General features: G+C 36.8%; 1 protein-coding gene and 1 long non-coding RNA gene across 11 annotated transcripts in view; one reads left to right on the forward strand and one right to left on the reverse strand.

The window, feature by feature from the left end:
• The first annotated feature begins 676 nt into the window (after nt 1–676).
• On the forward strand, nt 677–16050 carry LOC136265450 (TNF receptor-associated factor 2-like). Of its 6 annotated transcripts, none has more exons than XM_066060308.1 (13): nt 715–811; nt 4197–4378; nt 4633–5047; nt 7530–7627; nt 10238–10277; nt 11543–11635; nt 11682–11843; nt 12264–12341; nt 12394–12558; nt 12609–12680; nt 13522–13593; nt 15500–15548; nt 15605–15792. In XM_066060308.1, the coding sequence occupies exons 4-13, from the start codon at nt 7560–7562 to the stop codon at nt 15643–15645; spliced, it is 840 nt and encodes a 279-aa protein (XP_065916380.1). In that variant the 5' UTR covers nt 715–811; nt 4197–4378; nt 4633–5047; nt 7530–7559; the 3' UTR covers nt 15646–15792. The 6 variants fall into 6 exon arrangements, with proteins under 6 accessions (XP_065916375.1, XP_065916380.1, XP_065916376.1 ...); XM_066060304.1 differs by having other exon boundaries at nt 716–811; nt 4633–4844; nt 4889–5047; nt 15500–16050; XM_066060302.1 differs by having other exon boundaries at nt 716–811; nt 15500–16050.
• Nucleotides 16051–18915: 2865 nt separating this feature from the next.
• LOC136265456 (uncharacterized) overlaps nt 18916–25667 on the reverse strand; it is a 44330-nt gene continuing 37578 nt past the window's right edge. For 3 of the 5 annotated variants that reach the window (XR_010705533.1, XR_010705531.1, XR_010705529.1), the window contains 3 exons: nt 20506–20583; nt 19100–19163; nt 18916–19047 (listed from right to left, as the gene is read on the reverse strand). This is a non-coding gene — a long non-coding RNA (uncharacterized lncRNA). Of the gene's footprint in view, nt 19048–19099; nt 19164–20505; nt 20584–24692; nt 24830–25667 lie in introns of those variants that run through there. The other 2 variants (XR_010705532.1, XR_010705530.1) reach the window with 2 other exon arrangements.

Below are 25667 nucleotides of genomic sequence, written 5' to 3' on the forward strand. Positions count from 1 at the left end.
ATTTACGGCCAATCAAAATTTTCACAATACATTTCCTATGGGGAAGCCATACAAGTACAGTGTCCATTACAGGAGCCAAACCATATACATGTTTGCTGTTGACACCTTTGCTGTTACCAATAATCATCCGGTTGGCTGAAATGTTAACTCTGTTGAGAAAAAATCCACTTTTAATTTTTAGCTGTTTTTCAGGATTCAGCTCAACGTGAACATACTATAATGTGTATATACACTGTATGTTCTATTTATTGTCCATCACAGGAAGAAGCCATTCAACAATGGTGTTATGACCAATCTGATGTGTTCACCATAGTAACAAACACACAGTGGTTGTGTTGTTGTCATACTTGGAAGAAGTGTGTTGACTGAGGATCAGCTGAAATGATAATTAGAAACCATCTAAAATACTTCAGTACAGATAGAGAACTGACCTCATGCCAGGCTGTACTTTGGAACTATTATATACTATCATACTACCATGTGATTGCATAATGTTTACTGCATGAAGTGTTGTATAGATACTTACAGTTGCTTGTTTAAGGTGTGGTAAATCTTACTAGTGTTGCTCATCAGAGGGCCTTAGTTTGACAGAAGTTTTAATAGGGAAATACTATAGTTACAAGGTGACTAATATTTAAGCAGCAGCTAATGCTGATTTTTGGTGGAGCCCTGAAAACATTCAGAAATATATAGCTACCAAAGCAAATAACACAAAAATACTTAAAAGATAACAAAGTGGGCGTTTGAACCTGAAAGCTAATAGAAGCGTATGTTTAACGCGCATCATCAATCGTGACTCGGTGATAATCAGGTGAGTACTGTAATGTATTGTTAGTGAAGTATTGTTAATCGGGCAGCACTCCAAGCCTTACAAGTGTTGAAATCATACAAATGCGACAAGCATTTGACAATATTGCTGTGCGTAATTTATTACTGAGCGTTGGGAAAAACAACAGTTCTCACTTCCAACTTCCGGCTTGCTACAACGGCTTGAGAATCATTTTGTTGTGGATTTGCATGTTTAGACAGGTTATTTAAGCCAAGTAGAGGATTGTAAAGCGTGAATTCTCGAAGGTAATACAACGGCACGGAGCGCTTGGAAATGTTGCCACAAGAACAGCAGCGTTAGCCCATTGTAGCTAGACGGTTAATTAATAGGCTTGTTTACTACAAGTTCTTGTCAGTGCAATAATTGTGACAACATTAAAAGTTTGTACTAGCTGCCAGAGCCTACTGTTTGCTTTAATACAAAGCAATTCTCAAACAAAAGACAGGTGAACTGCAGGGGATCTACCTTACCGTAAAAAACATTTTTTTACGTAATTTTTGCGCGTAAGAGTACCTCGCGGTCTTTTGTGCACACCCACCAGTATCTATGGTTTATGGAGAAGCAGTGTTGGGGCAATTACTTTATAAAAAGTAACTAGTTACATATTACTTGCAACTTTTATAAATGGATGCAGTTACTTGAGCTACAACAGGAAATTTTTGATCAACTTATACGTCTGTAGATAGTTCAAGCATAGATATTAGAGTACAGGGATTAGAAACTAGCGCGCGCCCTGAAACACTCCGCCGTTGGTGAATTCATGAGGCCAAAATAGTGTCTTCTGCTCTGGACTACTTTATACGGGCGTGGAGTATTTCATGACAATCTCTTTATGTTTTACAAGTACTAGGCAAACTCCTATTGTAAGTCTTGTTGTGAGTTTTTGCCGCTATCCATCATTTTAATCTCCGTTGACACGATTTTTTTTGTGTACCTGTTGTGTTCATGGTAAGTTCACTTTCGACTGGCAAACAATGCCACAGTAACCCTAAAGTAACATAGTTTTGCATGGTGTACTTCATTTTATTATTCCGCTTGATTAATGCCCTTTGGCAGTCTCATCTCGGTTCTTTAAAATACTACTCCATGATTTATCAACTTCAACACAAGCGCTGTTATGCGAGAAACATCTTTCAGTGGTACTGTGCAAAACTTCAAAGTATTGCGAAGACTTCAGCACTATTTCCCCAGTGGAACTAGACTTCTGTTCTTCGTAACAGGTAGACAAAAAACGGAGGTACCCATTGATGATCAAAATCGTAAATGGCGATGAAAACCACCCAAGACGATTAATCAACAGAAGCCAGAAGCATTAAAAGTCTTGTATATCAACTACAATACCACAAGGTGGTTGAAATCAACTGTAAGACGACTAAACCACAAACTGCCATCCTGTCAGCATGGATTTAATCAATACCGAGGAGTGCTTCAACCACAATCAATGGTAGATATACACGGCGCGCGCTCGGTTGCCTATCTCTTCTCTCTAATATCTATGGTTCAAGGCTGTGGGACTTTGCACACCTTATGGTGTTTTTTTTTGTTTTTTTTTGTAAAAGCAAACAGTACACATTTCCCATACTTATCTCAAACAACGTATACTTGATTAAGTTTCCATATACTTAAATTTATGGAGCGATTGTTACTCCAGTGGCATCTCATTCTATTTGATTTGTAATTCATGATTTGTGATTTAAAGGATTTATGTGTATACATGCATGAACTACAACAGATTGTAAATAGTTGTATAGCTCAGAGTAGGTTTTCCTCTTATGGTATGTTTCTGATCTTGTTTGTACCCCTCCTCTTAGCTTCTGGATTCACCTTTGTTGAACCAGTGGTGTGTGTTTTATAATTAGTATTGTGTATTATCATTATCCATAAATGGATTTAGAAAAAGTAGACATATTTTGAAATTTTGAAAGAATAGGGATCGCTGCATGAAGCAAGAAGGAACATGGTTACCCATTTTGAGTCATTGAAGTAAGCAGAATCAAAATAGGGATTTGTGGGTTTACTTGATACATGTTCCTTATCAATCCTTCAGTGATCCCTTCTTGTTTCATGGAGTTTTTTCAACAATCCCTATTCCTTTGATGTCTAGTCCAAACTTAACCTACTTGGCAGGATTGTTGGCAACAGCTGGACTAGCAAGTAGGTGGAGGTGTGGCTTAATGGCTACAACCAATCTTTGCCACAATAGCTTTTTGGCTTCTGATAGCCCTTTATTTTTAGGCTTTAATGCATAGACTTTGACTGGTACAACTAATTTAAAAAATGAAGTGATTTCAGTGGTGAAACAAGCGATACATACAGTACCACTCAAATGCATTGTCTCACGAGAGCGTGAGTGATTTAAAAAGTAACTAATTAAAGGGTGTGGCACCCATTTCACTCATGAGTACTCATCCTGATTCATTTGGGATGATTACTCACAAGCAAAACAGGTGCTATTCCCCTCAATTAGCAAGTTTTTTAATTGCTCGCAGTCTTGTGAGACAACGTTGCGTTTGAGTGGTACCATATGAATACTAGGCTATTACAATGTTAGCTGTATGATGAAAAAAATCCCTACGTACTTGGCATTGAAACAGCAATGTGGCCTACATTACACGTTACCACCATCTGCTCAATGCGAAATTCGGGGTTTTCCCACATGGCTATGCATCATTCAATATTACTAGAATCCTACTTCATTTTTAAATTGTCAATTTTTTGATTCTAGTGACAGTCGAGAATCTTTGGCATCTTTTCCAGGTGAATTTGTGCTGCTAGAGTTACTTGATCTCCCTGCATGTCTCATGTGGGTTATGCAATAGATTAAGGGGTGTGGTTTGCCATATAAAATTCTACAGCAAAACTACAATTGATTGCAACCAGATCATTAAGGGGTGTGGTCATGGCATACCTTGGTCGTTAAGTGCAAGGCGACATGTTCTGATCGTTAAAGGGTGAGATTGGACCAGCAATTGTTTTATAAGTGCAGCTACACATACCTATTTCACCTACAATGGCGTAAGCACTTCAAATTGTCTTGTGGCATCTAAGTGCACTGTTCTCAGGAGAGTTTCAATGCAGAAAATTAACACCTTGCTATGGTTTCCTTGTATGAAGAAAAAGAAGACCATGTGATCTATATATATTATATGTACCACTTTCACACCTCAGATCAAAGGAAAACCAGTGCATATAATAATATTATATCACATATTGTACTGACTCAAGATAACCAGTGCATATGTCTTGTTGAGGCATTATGTATATCTCGTTACCTTGAGATATTGCATACCTAATAGGAGTGCTTACTATGTCCAGAAATCATTAGATTTCTTTGATGTTATACTGTTATCTCTCTTCTATTATATAGGGAATTAAGTAAGCTTTGATTGTGGGATTGAATTTTGCCAAACAAGCTGTGATTGTGGGATTCAATTTTAATTTACTCACCAAGATTCAACACAATCAGTGCTGATAGCAAAGCACTCACCATCTGGCTACTCTAAGATTATTCTCATGTGCTTCATTCTCTACAACACATAGAAGGTCAAGGTATAGAGAAAACTTGAGTTACATTCCTTTGAAAATCACAGCACAAACTGTTCAAGTGGTGGAACGCCTGACTAGCATGTAGGAGGTAGTGGGTTCATATTCACATCTGGTACATTATTTTTAAAAATTCTAAACATTTTTGTACACACCTTTTTACAACTCGACTTCACATGCAAAGCACGTATTGACCTATAATCTGGCAACTCGAGTGTTGTTGTAGCAAATCAATATGTGCTTTTGTTTGTTCTTTATAGGGTGATGAAGGCAGTGGTGTTGGGAAGGAGTGCTGAAAAGTTGAGCTGATGCATTCCTGTCAAAACAACACCAGTGCACCTCCAGTTGTAATAGTGGGTGCAATCCCCGCCTAGGCCATAACATTTTTTTTTCTTTTTTGATATACACTTTTTTGTTCTGTCTGTTCCATGCAAGTCTTCATCCACAAACTCAGGCTGGCACATATGGACAGGTACTACTGTGCATCTGAAAAATAATATTACTGGAACCATGCAGATACCATAGTTAAGCAAAGAATATTCTGGTGAGTTACAGCTCCCACCTCAAAGGACGCCTGGCTAGACATGCTATTCAGAAAGAATGAACAGACACAAAAGTAACTGTAGCACAACTGTTTCACTGATGGATAATTACTGGGTTTTTGTAACGTAAGAGGTATAATTATGTGTCACTACAACATTAAAGCTGAAAGTGCTTAGCATAGGAAAAGTTCTGAACCTTTGCTTGCCATGCAGTGACTATAATTGCAAAATTGTGTTGGGTATGCACAAATTCATTTCTCTTTATTGACAGTAAGGTAAACATCATGTAGAAACTGAAACTATACCATATGTAGTTATACTGTGTATAGCTAACTACAATTGCCTTAGCTCCCTTGCAGTTGTAACTAATTAGCCATGCATGTTCATAATTTCACTATATGTACTTAAAACATGTCGTTTACTTTAAAGCATTATCAACATAGCAATATAGGACACTAATGCTTGGTTCTCAATATATTAATTATTATGTCACTTTAGTTTAGATACCAATGCTTTTGTTTATTCTTACAGCACGTTGAAGTCACTGATAGGAACTACATTCCTGTCAACACCACAATCAAACAACTTTGGTGTATTGCTTCATTAATTTCAGCAGGATGGCATAAGGAAACCTCATGCTATTTGAAAAAGTTACATAACCATGTGTTCTAGATCCCTGTTCCTGGGCCCCGGCATTAAAATGTTTAATGTGGAGATGGTTCTGCACATAGGGCAGGTACCAATGTTAGTTGAAGATAAAAGGGAAAGACAAAGTGCAGAAGGCAGATACTTGTTGGAACCCAAAACACATTAGGTTTGTTATTGTGTAGTGAAATGGTAGCCATGTGCTGCTTCGTTTTACCTAGCCTTGTGACTAGTCAGGCAGGCAGATCAAAAATCGGGTTTTGGCAATATTTTAAAGATTCAACAATATCCATCATCTAAGCATTTTCTTGTTTTTAATACTGTATTTTGAAGTTTGATACGTGCATTAACGTTAAAGTGATTTTCATTGCATAATATAATGTTTCTGTGATTATTTTTTAATTGGGCGGTGCCTGTCACTTTACTAAACAGTACTACTGTACTGTTTGATAATACAGTACGATAGTATCATACAGTATGATAGTAAGTTGGGACTACAAAGGAGTAGGCGTGGCCATCACCAAAAAACCAGCCCTAACAACAATGAGGCAGTATTAGTTAGGTAAAACCCTAAACAAGCCTTCAGATTGATCTGAAACGTTTTCAACAAGTTGCTACAGAATTTTAGAAAATTATTTAACGAAATTTTCTACTGGCTGAGTAACTGACTGATGCCTTCAGACAAGCATAACTTGATAACGGCTAAGGCTACGGGCTTGATTTTTTCACTTTTCGACATTGCTTTGGCCTGATCGAGAGGTGCCCTTTTGGCATACCACAGTACATACAATGCATTCTTCATGGACTTACCAGTGTCCTCCTTTGTGTCCCATTCATCTTTGCTGACAGCGAAAAGTGTCGATTTGGTGGTAGTGCGTGATGGCTTCCCTTTGTAACAGAAATCGTCGGTATTTTTCATAGTGGCTATTTTGATTGCAGAGCTGTTTTTTGAACAGTTCTTGATTCGTACTGCTGTGTAACGGGTTGAACATAGCCGACAACAAAGCGTAATGGATGCTTCACTTTCAAACGATAATTGTTAAAGCTGGGGCATGCAGTGCTATTTCAGATGCAGTATGCGTGGGTTCACCAGTCATAATAATTATTTACAAAAAAGTTAACAAACAAGTACAGAGAAAAATTTGGAATTTTCAACTAGAGTAGGGACCATAGCACATTGATAAAAAGTACTGAAACAAGCTGGAGTAGTGCACAATATTAAATCACAGTAAAACAATAAGAAGTGTTATATCCCTACTGTACATTTACATTATGGTATCTTGAGTACAGTAGGGATATAACACTTCTTATTGTTATACCGTGATTTAATATTGTGCACTACTCCAGCTTGTTTCAGTACTTTTTATTGATGTGCTATGACCCATACTCTAGTTGAAAATTCCAAATATTTTTCTGTGTACTTGCAATCATTAACAATAGAAAGATCCACATTACTCAATTTACTCACCATGAATTTGTTAATAAAATGGTACCAAGTACCAACATAATTGAAAAGCACGCCACTTAGAAAATATCAAATGTTTGCCATGGCTGTACACGTATTAGTTGAGATTTGTCATATATAATCCTAGCACCTTAAACTCAGTGCCACTAGCATCCTCACACACTACCAAATCCAATAATATAAAAAGATCACATGATCTTTAAAAATGGATGCTTGTAATTTCAAAACACTGAAGATGTTTGCTGCTTATCGCTTCTTATTTAAAGTGCTCCTTAGTGTTGTGTAAAAGTGTATTGCACAGTGGCGGATCTAAGATTTTTAAAAGGGAGTTTCTGAAAATTGGTGTAGCTAAAAAATAAGGCATCTGAGGACATTTCTCCAGCAACTTTTGAGATATTAGAAAATCTGAGATTGGGTTTCAGCTTTTCAGGCCACTCCCAGTTAACTATTATAATAAATCCAATGATATTGTATTGTGACAGTTACATAATTATTGTCTAACCAGGAAACGAGATATTTGTTTTGTTTGTGAGCAATGCCAGGAAGCAGGATACACACACAAGATGGTGAAGAAGTTCATGAAGAACTGACTTGTACTCAAGCGTATGTTATCTTTGTATATGTTTGTTTGTTTGTAAGTCTCCCATGCATATGAGAAATATGTTTATTATATTACATATGCTAAAAGCAGCCATTACATGAAAAATAGCTGTATTAAACTTCCTCAATGGTTAACTTTGTTCTATTGTGTCATATTGGTTTGGAATACTAGTTTCTGGAGAGTTATGAGTACCTTCCCTAATAGATGCAATGGCAGAAAAAAGAGTGTAGCTAGCCTCATAGGCTACTAGGAATAGCGAATCTAAAATGGGACATGTCTCTTCCAATAATAAAGAACAGTCTAGAGGCTTTGTCGAGATAATTTTCATTAGAAAGCAGTATACTATAGAACTGAAAACCATTTGTGAAGGTAATTTTATGCACAGTGTGTGGTTCAAAACAGTTTGTTCAAACAACTTTTCCTCAGTAGTGCATAGTAATGAATTACTTGATGAAGATGTTACAATAAGCTGATAATGTGTATCAAGAGTTCACAATTAACTCTATACTACTTTATATTACAAACTCTTGATTCTATTTCAAAGTGATAAACAAGTGGCTGTTTTTAATATGAAAATGTTTGCTCGTGTACATAAAAATATATTTTGAAAACAATTTCTTAAACTAAGTGTACATGCATAGTTAGCTACAGGTTGGCTATAACTGTACACCTAGTTACTTTAATGAATGTCCACTAATAATTTTAACCGTCTCAGCAAAACTCTCTCAACCTTTCTATTCCTTTTTGTGTCTCAGCATTATAGTGAGCAATAATATTTTTAAACCAGGTGTGCACCCACAGCCAACCTTCGTGGGCAGAGGTGGCAGAGGCACTTTTATTTAGGGGAGGCTGGGAGTCTAGGTTGGTGATGCCATGGCTTAGTTGTAAGTCAAAGACCAATAAAATATACACTAGCTACCTGCTGGCAATAGTTGCCTTTCACCAACTAGACTGTTTATAACTACACATGTAGCTTACTACACTGAGGATACTGTGACTGCTCTATTAGAGTATCTCAAGCTTGACTGCTCTATTAGAGTATCTCGAAGTATTGATGCTATGCTCTCCATCAGATAATTTTAGGGGGGCTAATCCCCCCATAATTTTTTCACAGGGGTGGCAGCCCCCCTTCTCCACCACACCTGCTGTGGGCACACACCTGGTTTACTGAAATTGTTTTTGTAAAAGTGTGTGTGTGTGTGCACGTGTGTGTGCGTGCGTGGCGTGTGTGTGTGTGTGTGTGTGTGTGTGTGTGTGTGTGTGTGTGTGTGTGTGTGTGTGTGTGTGTGTACCTACCTATCTACGTATCTACCTATGTTTGTCCATATGCACCTACTTGAGCAAAATCGTTAAATCATCAAAGCAGTATGCACCTACTTGAGCAAAATCGTTAAATCATCAAAGCAGCTTTTATGCAAGAAATAAAAGCAAAATGAAGGTTGTACTAAACCTCCGCACAGGTAAACTTTGCTCTGAGGTAGTTTCTTTTCTGAGGTAGTTTCTTTTCGGTGGTATGAAATACGGGTGTGGCAAGTCTCCTCAGACTTTGTGAATTACCTTCCCTTCAGGTTTTACAGGCATTTAACAATTGAGAAACAACAGTGCTAACCTTGTATGCTACCAGGAATAGCCTATCCCTTCGAGTTGGGAATGGGGCGTATCTCCTACATATGCATGTAAACAAAAATGAAGAGCAGTTCTGAGGCTTTGTTGAGAGAATTTGTGGGAAAAACATAATAGTCAAACTATAAAGCAGTTTAGAAGATACTTCTGTGTGTAATATGTTGTTAAAAGCAGTTTGTTTAACAAGTGCTTCTTTAGCAGTGCATAGTAATGTAATTGAAGAATTACAAAAAATTCATGAATTACAAAATCCGAAAATTACAGTAAATTAATTATGTATTATTGCACAACCAAAAACATATTGGTTAATTCCAGATGAGTTAGCCAGCTGCATGGCACCTGGTTTTTAGAAGTAGTACAACATCAACTTGTTAAATTACAATAGGAAGAGAAAAGTAATCCATGCAAAAACAGCTAAGCTATATAAAAAGAGTGCGGCCTTTAAAAGCCTAAGTGAAAAAGTTGTGAAATCAAGGAATTTGGCTTAAAAATTCACCATGAATTGGCAAGATATAGATTTAGCCCTGCACATGTACATACGTATGAAGAGCTTTAAATATGACAATCTTGTTTACGTCTACCACATTGTAAACAAACATGTAAGGCCTTAGTGTCATATGTGCTATTGCGGCTACAGGAATGAAACAAAGATAAATGAAGCCTCCATGAGCAGGCAAATATTTAAGGTGACGTGTTTTTAAGTTTGACTTGCTTCAGTGAGTATTAGTTCAATTAAAATTAAGTTTCGTTTTTTCTTTCTTTCTCTGTTGCATTCATGATTTCATCACCATTTTTAGATTTTGTTTTTCACAAAAAGTATACTTGTGCAAAATATGCGGGCTATTACTGAAATAGTCACAATTCACCAATCCAAGATAACTGTGGTACTTGACTTTAATATACTATAAGTATTTTGTAAAATCATAAGTGTTTTGTTGTGACGCACTAGAAATTTATAACCATTGTGTGTCTTGACTTGTTTATCTTAGGGACCCTAACTTTGAGGTTGACCCTGATCCAACTGATGAAGTGAGTGTACATATTTGTTTCAGAGTACTAGTAAAAATTACAAAGCCATCTTTTTTGGTGCAGTGAATGCACAATTGTATGCATAGATAAATGGTATTTCTATTTTCATTCAGATCAGAGCTGTACAGTATAGACATGTATATGTCATGTACCAACCTCCCATCTCAGTTATCCAGGAGATTGTATGCATTCTTACAGCATAGCAACTGTCCTTAATTGTGACAGACTTGGCGATATCAGAACACTTGAGGCCCTGAGTACATTTAGATAGTCGAAAAGTGAAGCCCATTCATTTATACTAGATGAGTAAATAATTGGAAAAAGGGATTGCATGACATTAACTAATATATGGAGGGTTTTGGAGTACATTACTGTACATCCATCACATCAATTTCTTTCATAGGTAGTGCCAAGTGGCTTTTCCTCCAAATCAATCTGCAACTTACAGAGATTGAATGCATGTACACTTAGCCTACAGTTTAACATTATCGACAAATCAAGATATTTTTGTTATCATTATAATTTATACTATACTATCATCCAGTACTAATCTCTGTCATAAAGTTTTAGCTATAGCTAGGCTACATGCTCCATTATTTTTAGATGAATCAAAATAGGGATTCGTGGTTTACATTACCACCCCAATGATCCAACTGTTCAACACAATGCCATAGTTTAATATGCACAGTTAGTTTAATGATCCTTAGAAATTCAACAGTTTCTAACAAGTGAGTTTGTTAACTCATTAACACAATAAACTGTATTGTCTCAGAAGTGTATGCTTGTTCTCCAGATTGAGTTCTTCAACAGCAGTACATATGTGCCACCATTTTGAATGTAGCATAATTATTTGCATGTGATGTCACAACATCACGATTATTTATAACACATATCAACATCATGATATCACTATTAACCACAGAATGGATATAATCTCCCAGCCATAGTTTTGACAATGAGACACAACCTGGTTTGGGTTGTTTTCATTATCAAAAATATGTCATGGGCATGCACATACAGAGTGTAAAGCAAGCCTTCCTACTATTTTTTTCCAGGATTCTCCTTGTAAACTTCTCTATGCCTGTGAAACAATATTATGAAGATGAATACCCTCACTTAATGTTCATTTATGCTCATTGCAAATAACCACCAGAGGGTTGTTTTGAGTTCGAGGATGCTTTCCAAAGTGGTTTTAGGCATGTGTTCTACATGTATGTGTGCATATAAAAATTATGAACAGTATAACACAATCTGCATCACCTCAGGTTAGGTCAGATTTTGCTGTGAAGATTGCTAACCTCAAAGTGGAGTGTGAGAACTACATGGTTGGATGTGATTGGACAGAATTGCTGAATGAAGTATGTGTAGCATGTTATAACAACTTATCTTGTACACTTTACACAGATACATTTGGACAGCTGCCAGTTTGTCACAGTGGAGTGTGAGAACCCTGGATGTGGTGAACAAGTGTTAATGTCAGATTTGGAATCACACTTGAAGGAGAAATGTCTTTACCGACAAGTGGAGTGTGCAGATTGTGGCAAGATGCCCTTCATTGAACTACAGGTGTATAGTATGGTAGTGTAGTGTTGTGGGTGATGTGGTGATACTTACATGTTCAGAGGTAACCACGATTAATCCCAGAATGGACATAATCTCCCAGCAATAAACAACGGCCTGGTTTGGGTTGTTTTCATTCAAAAAATCAAAATCACAAATATGTCATGGGCATGCACATACAGGGTGTAAAGCAAGCCTTCCTACTATTTTTTCCAGGATTCTCCTTGTAAACTTCTCTATGCCTGTGAAACAATATTATGAAGATGAATACCCTCACTTAATGTTCATTTATACTCATTGCAAATAACCACCAGAGGGTTGTTTTGAGTTCGAGGATGCTTTCCAAAGTGGTTTTAGGCATGTGTTCTACATGTATGTGTGCATATAAAAATTATGAACAGTATAACACAATCTGCATCACCTCAGGTTTGGCGAGATTTTGCTGTGAAGAGTGATAACTATATGGTTGGACGTGATTGGACAGGATTGTTGAATGAGTTGATGGTATAGTATGTGTAGCATGTTATAGCACCTTATCTTTGTATCCTTTACACAGAAAAACTTGGATGGTTGCCAGTTTAAGACGATTGTATGTAAGAACTCTGGATGTGGTAAACAAGTGCTGTTGTCAGAACTGGAAGAGCATTTGAAAGAGAATTGTTCTCATCGACAAGTGGAGTGTAAGGATTGTGGCAAGAAGATGTCCTTCATTGAACTACAGGTGTGTAGTGTGGTAGTGTAGTGTTGTGGGTGATGTGGTGATGCTTACAGGAACACACTGAACTGTGTCCTAATGCTCCTAAAGTGTGTGGGAACTGTAAGAAGAAAATACCTGTGTCAGAGGTAAATGATATGAGAATTTACTGTTACACATGGCAAAAGTCTACCAATTAAAAGTAATAAAATGTTGTAGTGATCTGCTAGGCAAATGGATCTAAAGTGTATTGGTGTACCAGTTAATCAGTAAAACAAATGCAATAGCCATTGGTAATTTTAGTAGCTATTCTACCCATGTTTGCTCCTTAACCCTTAAACCCGCATAGGCCAAAAACTGGCCCAAATACACATGCCTTACACAAAGCGCTGTACCTTTTGAAGCATCCATCCTATGGCTATGCAATTTATGTCATTCTAGTTGTGATGTAACAAGGATTAAAATGATACCAAGAGTTTTCCCTAACACTAAACAGTGAGGCCAAAACTAGCCATGCAAATAACTTTTTGGCATGCAAACATCCAGGCCCTTTTCATACCCCTATAAAATGTTCCATCACTCAATGGTGGTTGCTACTATCAACTTGCAACAAGTTCCACATGTAAAATTAAAATTTTCAATCAGACCATATATGACTCACGTGAGTAAACCCATAATTGAAATTAAAGATGTGGCAGGAATTTTGAAGCACGGAGATGTGACTTGCTGTTGTTCATCACTTCGTAACAAGCAAGCTGCTGTAGTTAAAGTGTTCATTTATACTTCTCCAAGTAGCCCAGTAAATAGACTTTTGAACAATGTGTAGTTCAGGCTATAAGAACTAAGTTACCCCACCTAACATTACAAAGCATGCCCATATTGTGTAAACATGCATTCCCAAAAGCTATTTGCCGGTTTAAGGGAAAATAGTGTATAGATTGCAGTTCAAAATCCATAGATTTAGTATAATGTTATCTTCTTTATTGATAGTTTGATCAACACATCACAAAGGAATGTAAACACATCCAGTGTGTGTGCAAGGAGAAGGATGCCATTTTTGAGGTAAATATCAATTATGTTTATTGGATTTCAAATAGAATTCTGAGAAACAAGAATGGGACAGCAACTCAAACAAGAGCAACCGATGGAAATTTCTGATATAGGTTGTCATGTTAATAAGCTGGTGGGATTTTGCGCCAAGATGCTTCTTTGTATGTCCCTTCCGCTAGAACAATCAAAACACGCTAATGGAGCAGTCACTCTGCACTAAAATACTCCAATAGAACAGTCAAGATGTTTACAAAAAGTATATTCGTTGCTACTTCACTAGAAATCTGTAAGGATTAAAACTTGTGAATTTTATGGACTAGCCAGGTAGGTAGTATAGCAACTGAAAGCTACTCAGCTCCAAGTCTCTTGAAGTAAAATCATAAGGATTCAACGTTAAAGACAAAGAGGTTTTCAGAGTATCATACAGTACAATAGTACTGTATAGTAGGGACCATAAAGGTTTGGGCATGGTCCATGAACAAACCACCCAAAACCAGCCTCACTTTTCTCTGACGACCATGAGGCAGCATTGGTTAGGTAAAACTAACCCAAATGCTTTCAACAAGTCACTACGGAATTAAAAAAAAAATACACAGAATTTTCTGCTGACTGAGTAAGTAACTGACTGATGCCTTTAGACAAGTGTAACTCAATAATGGCTAAAGCTATGGGCTTGATGTTTTCTCTGTTCAACGTTGCTTCAGCCAGACATGTGCCTTTTGGCATACCACTGTATGTACAATGCATTCTTCATGGACTTACCAGTGTCCTCCTTTGTGTCCCATTTATCTTTGCTGGCAGTGAAAGGTTGCTGACAGCTAAAGGTATTGATTTGGCAGTAGCACATTCCCTTCATAACAGAAATTGTCCATAATTTTCATAGCGGCTACTTTGATTTCAGAGGTGCTTTTCAAGCAGTTCTATGCTGTGTAACGGGTTGAGCATAGCTGACAATGAAACATAATAGGTACTTCACTTTCAGACGATAATTGATAGTTGGGACTCGCGGCACCATTTTAATTCTTTGCATTAGTTCACCAGTCATAACAATCTTATTTTACAAAAAAAGTTGACAAACAAGTACACAAAATTTTTAAAATTAGTAGGGACCATAGTACATCGATATAATGTACTGAAACAAGTTGGAGTAGTGCACGATATTAAATCACAGTAAAACAATAAGAAGTGTTATATCCCTACTGTGCATTTCCATTATGGTATCTTGAGCACAAACACTGCTTATTGTTTTAATATTGTGTACTACTCCAGCTTGTTTCAATACTTTTTATCAATGTGCTATGGTCCCCACTCTAATATTGAGTGAGTGTATGAGCAGTTTCATTCTACCCTGGAAGCATTGACTTGCAGTCTGAATCATCTGTAGCTTTACTATGAGCTCCACTGAAACCACATAAACATGTAATTTTGGGACACGCCCTCTTTGTCAGTTAGCTTGAACAAGTGTCACCACCTTGGGGTAGAGCATCATTTCACTATCAATAAGTACATAAAGAGTAGACTGAATCAAACCGTACAGGTCAAATCATGCATGGTTGGGTAATAAATTTTGGTGGGCCAGGCTTAAGTCATACAAAATATAGTGTAAATAAACTTCTTCAAGTTTTATACACTCTTACAGTCTTACTGTGATTGGGTATAAAAGTAGACAAACAAGTAGGAGGAAACATCAGGTGATAATTTTTGTTCTAATAGTCCCATAGTAGGTTGCAAATTCCTTTCCACTTGTGCTACCTTTTTTGCCTCTAATTTTTCATAGGAAGCCACAAACCTATTTGTGTCTTAAGATTAATGTTGGCATTCTTATGTAACTGCCATGTAATGATTTTGTAATGCTACTATTTGCCATGTAATGTCCTTTGTAATTTATTTATATTTATTCATGTCCTTCACCTCACAGGTTGACAGCGATAAATTACAGATTCATCTTGAGGACATCAGTAAACTTGGTAATCACCTAGCACCGATGATCACTGAGTTCTCCAAGATGTTGCTATCATTCCAGGAGATGACTGCAGCCTATCAAACGTCAACCCAGAGAATTGAGGAATTGGAAATAAGAAACAAAGAACTTGAGAAAAATGCTCAAGAATCAAATGAAAAATTAACCATTCTTACTGAAAAAGTAGAGAGGTTGCCAGAAGAGATATCCTCAACTGTTGATTCAACCTCAACATCGGATGAAATTGAAAGTGTCAGTCCACAATCAGATCAGCAGCCACATGAGGTTGCTAGTGGTTGCCCTGAATTTGCCAAGCTCTCAATCCTTGATAGCCCAAGTTATGTCAAGGAGGATGTGATACACATCGAGGACAATACCTGATAAATGGCCACTAACTCAGACATACAGTCTATTATATTAGTGTGTACACAATATTGCTGCTATATTTGTTGTTGCACAGCTACTTTATTTACTGCGTAGTTTAATCTTATTTGTTGCTATTAATATCATACTGAGATATAACTTTTGGGTAGACTACTTATGTACACTGTAACAAATATCTAGAGGTCACTACATACCCTATTAAGTACGGTATGTGTATTTAATAATGATCCTTCAAAACATGATGTGCCAGATGCAGTCATTGATTTGTACATTATACTGCTGTGAGGTATGGTTAGAGTGAGCCTCTGTAAGTGCGTCATTCAAGATTTTACTAAAGATTTACAATCTTGTTTAGTGTATACTATGCTGTACACCTACTCACATGAAGTAGTTTTGTTACGATGTTGGTGATCACATATTAAGCATTAACATCACTGCTTCTATTTCAAGGCTCAAACCATCACGGTGGATTGGGCAGTTTTGATAAGTGTGCAAAGGACAAATTTGCACATAGGTGCATTGACTATAATATTTGCATGATTTAAGACACCTCTAAGATTTCTTAATGTAATGTGTACATCATGTATACAAGAAATATTTGTAAATTTACTAAACCTTAAAACGAAACATAGAATGAGAAAAAATGTAAAAATAAAACAATTGTACCACTGATTGTTGCCAAACTTCACTATTTACACATAATTATGTCATGTACCTAAATTATATTTTTAAGTAAAAATGAAAGTGTAATTTAATGGTATTTCAAATATTGCAATTTATAATATTCAAAGTGGGGTCCTTCATTCAAAACAGTAGCTAGTTCTACAACTGCATAGTTAGTTGCTGTTTGTAATAGTCACAAATCTGATTTTTTCCCTTTTATTGTTTGTTAACTTGAATATACGTGATGTTCCAAAGAATTTAATTATTCACAAGCAGAGAGGCCAATGTGGTTTCAGCTATTCTGCCGTTGCACAGCTGAGAACAGTATTGTTTTCAATGGTATGAAAGTTACCACTTACATGCAGTTATTCTGCATGATAGCATGCAGAACATGTAATCCTCCTTCCCATAAGCATGCTCAGTTTTGTACAAATCTGCAAAATGATGTGACCAAGTTAAGCCAACAATGTACAAATGTTAGAGAATAATTGTACCAATGTTAATGAAGCTTATAGAACCATTGTAAGCAATTAGTAATATTAACTAAGGCTGCAGCAAGTGTTTGCTGTCAGACCTTCAGTGCTGGTCACTATACAGTTATTGCTAATAACAATAACTGCTAGCTTTAACTATGAGCCTAGTAGACAATAAGACAATTTCACCACACATAAAGACCTCAAATATTTTGAGAGCCTGTAAAGTCCTCTATACAGTATACGTAAATAAATAGCAGATTATGTTTTCTCAGAGTCCATGTTAATTCCTATATAACTACTTAAATCAAATTTCACCAAAGAAAACATGTCATCCATGAACACTTCTGGAAGCTCATTGCCATCTTTTGTATGATAGTTACGTATACAATTTCTGCTCACTACACCAAAGCTATAGGTGATCCTCCTGACAATATCTCTCCATCAAGCATTGTGCAGAAGAGATACAATCAATCCCCTAGTTCTGGAGACTACCACTTGATTGGTTAGCTGCCTCAAATGATTAATATATTCAATTCATTTAATATATCGTGACAAACATGTAAAAAAATATTTTGGTGCTTAATGGATCATATAAGAATTGTTATTCTCCTGCTTTTAAATATTATTATGGTATAGTACTTAAAGTCTGACTATATATTGTGCATTTTTGTCTTCATAACAACTACAACTAACAATTGCAACTTATTGGCTGGATTGAATCTATTCACCTTGGTACCAGTCAGCTTGTATGAATACATAACTAGACTTTAAGTTGCAATAATATACCATAACTAAATATAATAATGCATACACAGTTATGAGAATTAATCCTCTAAAATTTAATTGTTACAGTAAGAAGTACTATAGGAACTTGTACACTATTATACTGTCATTTTGCATTTGTTTGCTTACTTATACCATTGCTTGTAAAAATCAATATATATATATATAGCAGTTTGAATACTATCACATGATCAGTAAAGCATGTACACTGACATATACTGGGAAACTAAGTTCAAGCTAGCATGTGCATAGTCATGTCAACCCTGTGTTCTGCACAATGCACAGGTCTGTGATATTATCTAATATTACATACACGTGTACATTAGTGCACGAATGTATCAGACCATTCAGGTGTATGCAATTATAGAGTAGCCATCAGTCCTTGATGATACTGCTTACCAATACTATGCATTGATGATGACTCCTCATTAGAGTATAGTTTATTATAGTGTCCTTCTTGACTGACTGTTCTGTATACATCATACATAGCCTTTTAATATTGCAAAGTTAAGTAATGTTTCACTGTTACTACATCAGAGTGTTTACAAACTCCACTCTGTGCTGCATATACATAAGTATTATACACTGTATTTTTATTATTATGTGCACATCAATATGGTGTCAAGAGATAATGTTATTGTACATACATGATTGTTCTGTTAGGGTATATGTGACCGGATCTGTGAAAAGACCAGGGGTCTTATAGCCTTTCCAAATTTCCAAGTTTGACAAGTCATCACTCATGTGTTTAACTCAGTGTCTTAAAATTGTATCCAGGAATATTGCTATGTTAGGAGTGTAAGGTAACCAAATTTCAGACTGGTACCATACTCACAAGTCACGTTATGGATTGCCAAGTACATGCAATTGGAAAGGCTATAAGATCCCGTTTCACAGATCCAGTCACATTATGTATTCTAACTTCCTAGAAAGAGGCCAGCAATCTAGCCAATGCCATGCTATGCATACGAGTGCATGAGCTCAGACACTTGCTGTTATGGTCATGTGCGTGTGGTTGAACGTAAATTGCATAAACCATTATATTCCCACGTGATAGTTGTTAGTGACTCAACTCCTGCACCACTGACTTTTAAATGTCACGTCAAACAAAAAATAAAAATACGCACATAACTACATAAGTAAGTACAATAATAGATTAGGTTGTTCATAGCTGTCTGTCACATTGCTAATCCTGTATAGCTACATGGAAAAAAACCATGCATTTAATATGCATTGCACTAGTACAGCGTACCTATGCAAATAAGTCATTTCTGTGAGCAGGCGTTCACTGAATCCCAACTAATCACGCAGCTCAACTGCAAGGAAAAGCATTGGTTACTCTCTAACAGCACGATGTCTTTTGACAACACAGAAGTATGCAATGTGAGTATAGGTACGTGTGTAAGCCAAACATTTGTGGAACAGGAAACAGAAAAAAACTTTTGATTTATGTATAGATGGACGTGTTGCATACTGCACAGCACCCTCTTCACTTTTCTTGAAAACTATAATTAGGAGCAGACATGAGTACTTAAACTTAAGTACACATTTGAAAGTACGGGTACTAAACTTAAGTGCTGTCAGAAAATAATTATAGTATTCCTCTGATTTCGCCTGTACTTGGATAACTCGAAAGTATTTGTATTTTACTTATTATAAGGTGCTTGGACTCATGTCTGACTAGGAGTAAATAATATGGTCATTGTGAACACACCTGTTGCATACCTGTAGAAGTCATTGTAGACTGGCTATATGCCACTATCTATTACTGGCCATGTAAATCATCGTCTAGATAAACATTTGACAGTCATCAATGGTTATCAATATGGGCTGATATCTGGCAGGTGAGGTTTAATGTCAAAAAGTGCTGCATCCTACGGGTATCTACTCTACACACTACTAGTAATTTTACATATACAATGTACAAAACCTCTTTACAAGTTGTCGAGAAGCATCACTACCTGGGAGTGCTCTTAGATAGTAAGTTATCATGGACCCCCCACATTAACTCAATTTGCAACAAAGCAAATTGTCTACTAAGATTCCTACGTAGAAACCTCCATCATTGTCCACCCCACTTAAAACAGCCTGCTTACAAACAGATTATTTTACCATCCATTGAGTATTGTTCTGCTATATGGGACCCTTACCAGCAAACATCCATCCACAAGCTAGAAATGATACAACATCGTGCTGCACGGTTTGTATTAAATAAACCTTGGAGGAGGAACCATAAAGACAGTATAACTGATATGCTAATAAGATTGAAATGGCAATCCCTTGAGAATCGTAGAAGACACTCACATTTAATTCTGTTATTCAAGTTTGTAAACAAGATGATACACATTCCTACACAGTATTTGCCAGCGCCACACCCCTTAACAACTACCATGGCAAACCACGATCAAAAGCTCATGCAACTGTTCACCAGAACTAACCGTTATCTTTATTCATTTTTACCTAAGACAATCCCGGACTGGAACAACTTGAACATTGAAGACTTAAGTGATTGTGATTTAGATTCCTTTAAAGGTTATTTATCTCATTGTTAGTTAGCCACTACACATGACTTTTGTACATTAGCATTGTACCCTTAATGGGTTTTGCTAATCAACAAATAAATAAAATCTATAGCAACAATACTTCTAACACACCCACCTTACAGAGATTACATCATGCTGGTGACACCAGACCATCACGCCACTGGTATCGTGCATGTGGTTCCTTGTAGCCACACTGTATTTAAAATAAATGCAAGAAGAATTAGCTGCCATATTAAAATTAATTTATTATTTTGTTTCATGAGCAGCTACATATTATTAAATGGGGCATTTTTAATCTTAGTATTGCAGATCGAGTGTAAAATTCATGGTATTTAAACACATTATACACACACACACGTGCGCGCACACAAACACACACGCACACTATTGCATACTGCCTGTGTGGGTCACGTATTCCCTCAAAGGGGGAGCAAAACGTCTAAGGACATAGATTACTGATTTCTTGCGGACACCTCATCAGCTCAGGTACTATTTTATCTATCTTTGTCTTCACCTCTCAGACCATCATTCCATGTGTAATGGGACTACCATTGATTATACATTCTACATGTTAGCTGTTAGAGCAGAGTTACACACAGGATGATGTCCGAGGATGTGTCTCTTTACTGTCAGCAACAAGGACAGGTGGTAGTACATAGTGTGTTCACGCACACACACACACCCACGCACGCACACAGTATGTATGTATGTATGTATGTATGTATGTATGTATGTATGTATAGTTCCATTTTCCATTGTATAGAAGTGACGCACTCTTTATAACTACATGCACTACAATATGAATTCACATGCCTTTTTTCACACCTATCATAACTGTAGGGCTCAAACGAATAGTGGTTTTTACTATTCGAATATTCTTTATTCACAACTACCGAATATTCGAATATTCTTTTTTAGCATTGATATGGATGAAATATCAATAATCCTGCGGTTATACAAGATGTCTCTTTAATACAATTCATGATTCGATCACTTATGTCATAGATTTGCTTATGTAGGATCAAGAATTTCCATGTACTCTACCACTGATGTTATATATTTCCTTTGAAACGAATATTCGAATACCAGAAATGGTATTCGAATATTCGTTTGAGCCCTAATCATAAGCAAGTGAGAAAGCTATATGTCATACAGTGGGAAATTTTTGAAAGGTTAGATTTTAGAAATATTTGAAAATAACAATGCGTTTTCAAAATTTTTATTTATTTTTTGTAATTTATCAGAATTTATAGCTATAGCTAGCAACATTAAAGTGACAATACAATCAAAGAAAGTATAGCTCTAAACAATGTTTGAGTGCATGCAAATTTGCTTTCTAGTTTACTTTCTCTAGCTACTTTCTTTGTGGGTATCAGTGCATGATACCCCTGAGTCTAGACCCCTGTACTTACTGTCTTAAAAAATAAGACGTCTCTCATCATCAGTTAGCTATAGCCCTCATGTATAGCTAGGCACTGGAAGGTGAATGCAAGCTAGCTATATAGCTATACCATGAGTGATAATGAAAGACTCCACAAGTCTTGAAGCCTATAAGAGCTTAAAAGAATCGTTATCCTAGCCTGAGTGAAATGACCAGGAAAGACAGCAAAAATCTAGACGGTCTGAAAAAACACCAAGTATTTATGGCTCTATCTGCAGGCTACTGGATTAAGGCAAAGTCTACTAAACAACACAGTTCAAGCTACACATTAAAGGAAGAGCCTAGAGTAGATAGATGCAATTCTACTAAAGCCAGATGCAATATCTATCTATACAGGACAGTCAAAGCAGCTACGTACACGATCAATGCAACTACTGTTAGCCTCCACAAATCTTTCTAGTTAATTATCTACGGTATGGTGCAGTGCGGTAAAGAGGAACTGTTTCAAAAATATTTTTTGAACTTCCAATCAAGCACTCTTTTTTGACTTATTAACCTTTTGAAAATTTCCCACTATACCATAGTGCTGTATGCATGTTGAAACAAAATAAGAAAAAAAAATGCATCACACTGATTTAAATTACAATCACTGACTAGCACATTTCTAAGTGCATGACTTGTGACAAAAACAATGATGAGTATTTAGAGGAAGTTGAAATTTACTGTAAGTAAACCCGTAATTGCATATACACACAAGTCTATGTAACTGGCTGGCAGTACAGTACCCATATATTTAAATTATGAATGAAAATTGTACTTGCTTATTATGCTAGCAGCATGAGATATATACCGTGAAATGGTTGAAAATCAAGTGTAGCAACTTTATCTTCGGTATCAACAACATTTTAATGTATGCTATAGTTGAACATTTTCGAGGGAGTAAAACATCATGGTTTGGCTTTTTTTGGGGAGGATACACAAAGGATATAGGATCAAAGATTTGTTTTATTTTAATTTTATTATCAATTTATGTCAACAGACAGAGATTACACAAAAGGCATAAGCCTGTGCAAGGTGCTTCCCCACAGATATTACATCACTACAAAAACAAACAACCACAAAGAGCACATAAAATTATACACAATAAAATTAAAATTTGAAAACAAAAATGTTTCGGTATTTGGGGGACAACACATCAGAAGGAATTTGAGTTCTAGATAAATACAAAAATGAATACCAGAAGGCATTAAGGCCACCAATTGTAGATTCCTTGTTTCCTGTCATCCACCTGCATGGTAATTTTAGAGCTGCATGCAAATAGTCAGCCCCGTGACCTAAATATTAATACTGGCAGAGAGTTCAGTTGTGTGGTCGTGTCATTGGGATGAAGACCAGGTTATTGGATAGGTGGACTCTGATGTGAGTTTCTGATGTTATTTAGGATATAGCATTCGGCCTAATACTAGCAGTGAATCTCTTCAAGAAGTTGATGGTACAGAGTCAGGCTAGTAAGTACAGTACTACATAGCTAGCACATGTCGCCATAAAGCATGGCAAACCCAGCAGCTCTATAAGGCCAATGAAACTTGATTGCCAGTTTGTCGCTCAGAATTTTGAAAATCTGATGCGGGCGGGCGGTTATTAATCATTATTCATTATTTTCCAAAAGCACAACACACATCCCAAACATGAAGATTTCTGCCAAAAACAGCGAGATCTAGCTACATTGATTACTCTTGCAAAAATACCTTACTAATCTATAACAAGCTATTTTTCCATTAGAGTATAGCTGATTGCTCTATTAGAGTAAAAGTGACTGCTCTATTAGAGTATTTCGATCTGAAATACCAATAATGAAATTCCATGCGGGTGTATCAAAAGCATGCGGGCGATGACGTGAAACTGCTAATCAAGTTTCATTGGCCTAATATACATAAATGCCTTTTTGGCTGCTGTAACACTTCAAATCTACCCTTCTAGAGGTTTGAATCTTAGTAAAATCTTTCAAATTACTACTAACCTTGAATCTAGCTCTCCTGAATTAAAGACAAAAAGCAATTTGGAGTTAATGGGCTCCCTTTAATATCCTTGATATTAAATAATAGATTTTAATAATATAATAAATAATAGCCACCCGCCAACAGGTGTTTTTTGTTTTTGTCTGGCTAGGACGGGAAACAAGGAATTTACGATTGTTGGCCTAATGGAGGAGGGTAGCAAATGATTTACTATTTACCAAAGCCACACAAAAAACAACAAGTTAAAAGTAAATTTACCTAGCCATACAGGAGGACATTTCAATCGTGGCACCTACATAAGGCCACTCCAAATAAATTCTCTGTTTCCCGTCCACCGCCCGCACCTAGTTACTGTCAGCTCTAAAACTTCCATTATTCCGTATTCTTCCATTATTTTCCGGTTATTCTTGCATACTGACAGGCTCAGTAAAAGCCATCTCGAAACGGTGTCAGCAGTGCTGTCAAGTTGGCTCACGCTTGTGTTATTTTTGCAACTTAAAAAGGAAGGATCAAGCTTAAACATGCTTTTATGCAGCTTTTTATGGTTGTACCAGGCAAATAATGACTTGAAAAGCTGCCAATCTTGTAATGAAATAATGGAAATGGACCGCCCGCCCGCATGCAAATATGCTTGAGTCCAGGACGGGAAACAGAGAATTTTGGAGTGGCCTAATGTGCTTGTTTGAACAGAAACAAAAATCAGCTCTAGCACCACTGATGCTGGTGGGAAATAATACAATAGGTGCATAAATGGCACAGTGTGGTCCTAGCTTGATGCCAGTCAGTGACTGGAGGGCGAACACAGAAGGCAGAGTCTGTACTACGAAGGTTTTACTCATGCAGTTTTATCATGAGCCAAGCTTCACTTAGTGGCAAAACTCTAAGTATAAAACTAACACGTACCTACACAAGCATCACTTGATGGGCCCAAATCCAACTGGTCCAGGTCAGTCGACTCACTCGCTGAGGATTCACAGCACCAGAACACCGGCACGATTGATTGTGGGAAACTGGGGAAAGGTATACTGCTAATCACCCCGTATTCCAATACCGTACACTACCTGCTAGTATGGGGGATTATTTGGGAAAAAAACCCTTGCGTAATTGTGATCAGGAATTGTGATAGGGAGTTTGCGGTTTTTGCGTTTCCAGCCCGACCCACCACAACAGTAGCGATTTCCAACCTACCAATTTTTCACACATATTTTTGCTACTTAAATTATACACCTTCAATAAACGTTTCACAAGCTGCCGTTCCAGTAAATGGTAGCCAATGCTTCGTACTTCGTAATGCACTTTACTGGATTAAAATTCATGCGGTATTTATTGAAATATAGCAAATCAAAGTTTGAGAAATAAAAATCCCCATAGGAAGCCCATACAAATAATTTCGTACGTAATTCTAATTGGAAGAATGCGGCACATGTGATAGCCGAAGTTTCCGAGTGTTTCCGCGTGAATCTGCTGCTGATGAGGACGAAGAAAGTGGTTCTGGGCAAACCGTATATGCTGATTTCGATTTTGCCATGTGTTTTTTGATTGGAGGACGATTGATGTTGGATTACGATGGAAATGTGACCCTTTTAAAGGTAAATCGCCATCTAACACTGCTCAGAATTCAGCATTACAATCACCCTGGACTTCAAGGCATCTCCCTGCATCGATGCAAGTATAGTTTGAAGGTGAGCAGGGATGAGCAGTTTGTTGTCTTGCGCGGAATTGCAAAATAAGGTTCAAGGTTGAGCATAATCTTTTCAAAAGTGGAGACTGGCATGTGATACCAACCTTACATGGCTTCACACGTACCTGTTGTTATATTCTGGTGTATTTACTGCTGTTTTGATCCATTTTATAGCAGTGATGGTACTTTTGATCAGA

This window comes from Dysidea avara, chromosome 9, assembly GCF_963678975.1.
Source record: "Dysidea avara chromosome 9, odDysAvar1.4, whole genome shotgun sequence".
Classification (NCBI taxonomy): domain Eukaryota; kingdom Metazoa; phylum Porifera; class Demospongiae; order Dictyoceratida; family Dysideidae; genus Dysidea; species Dysidea avara.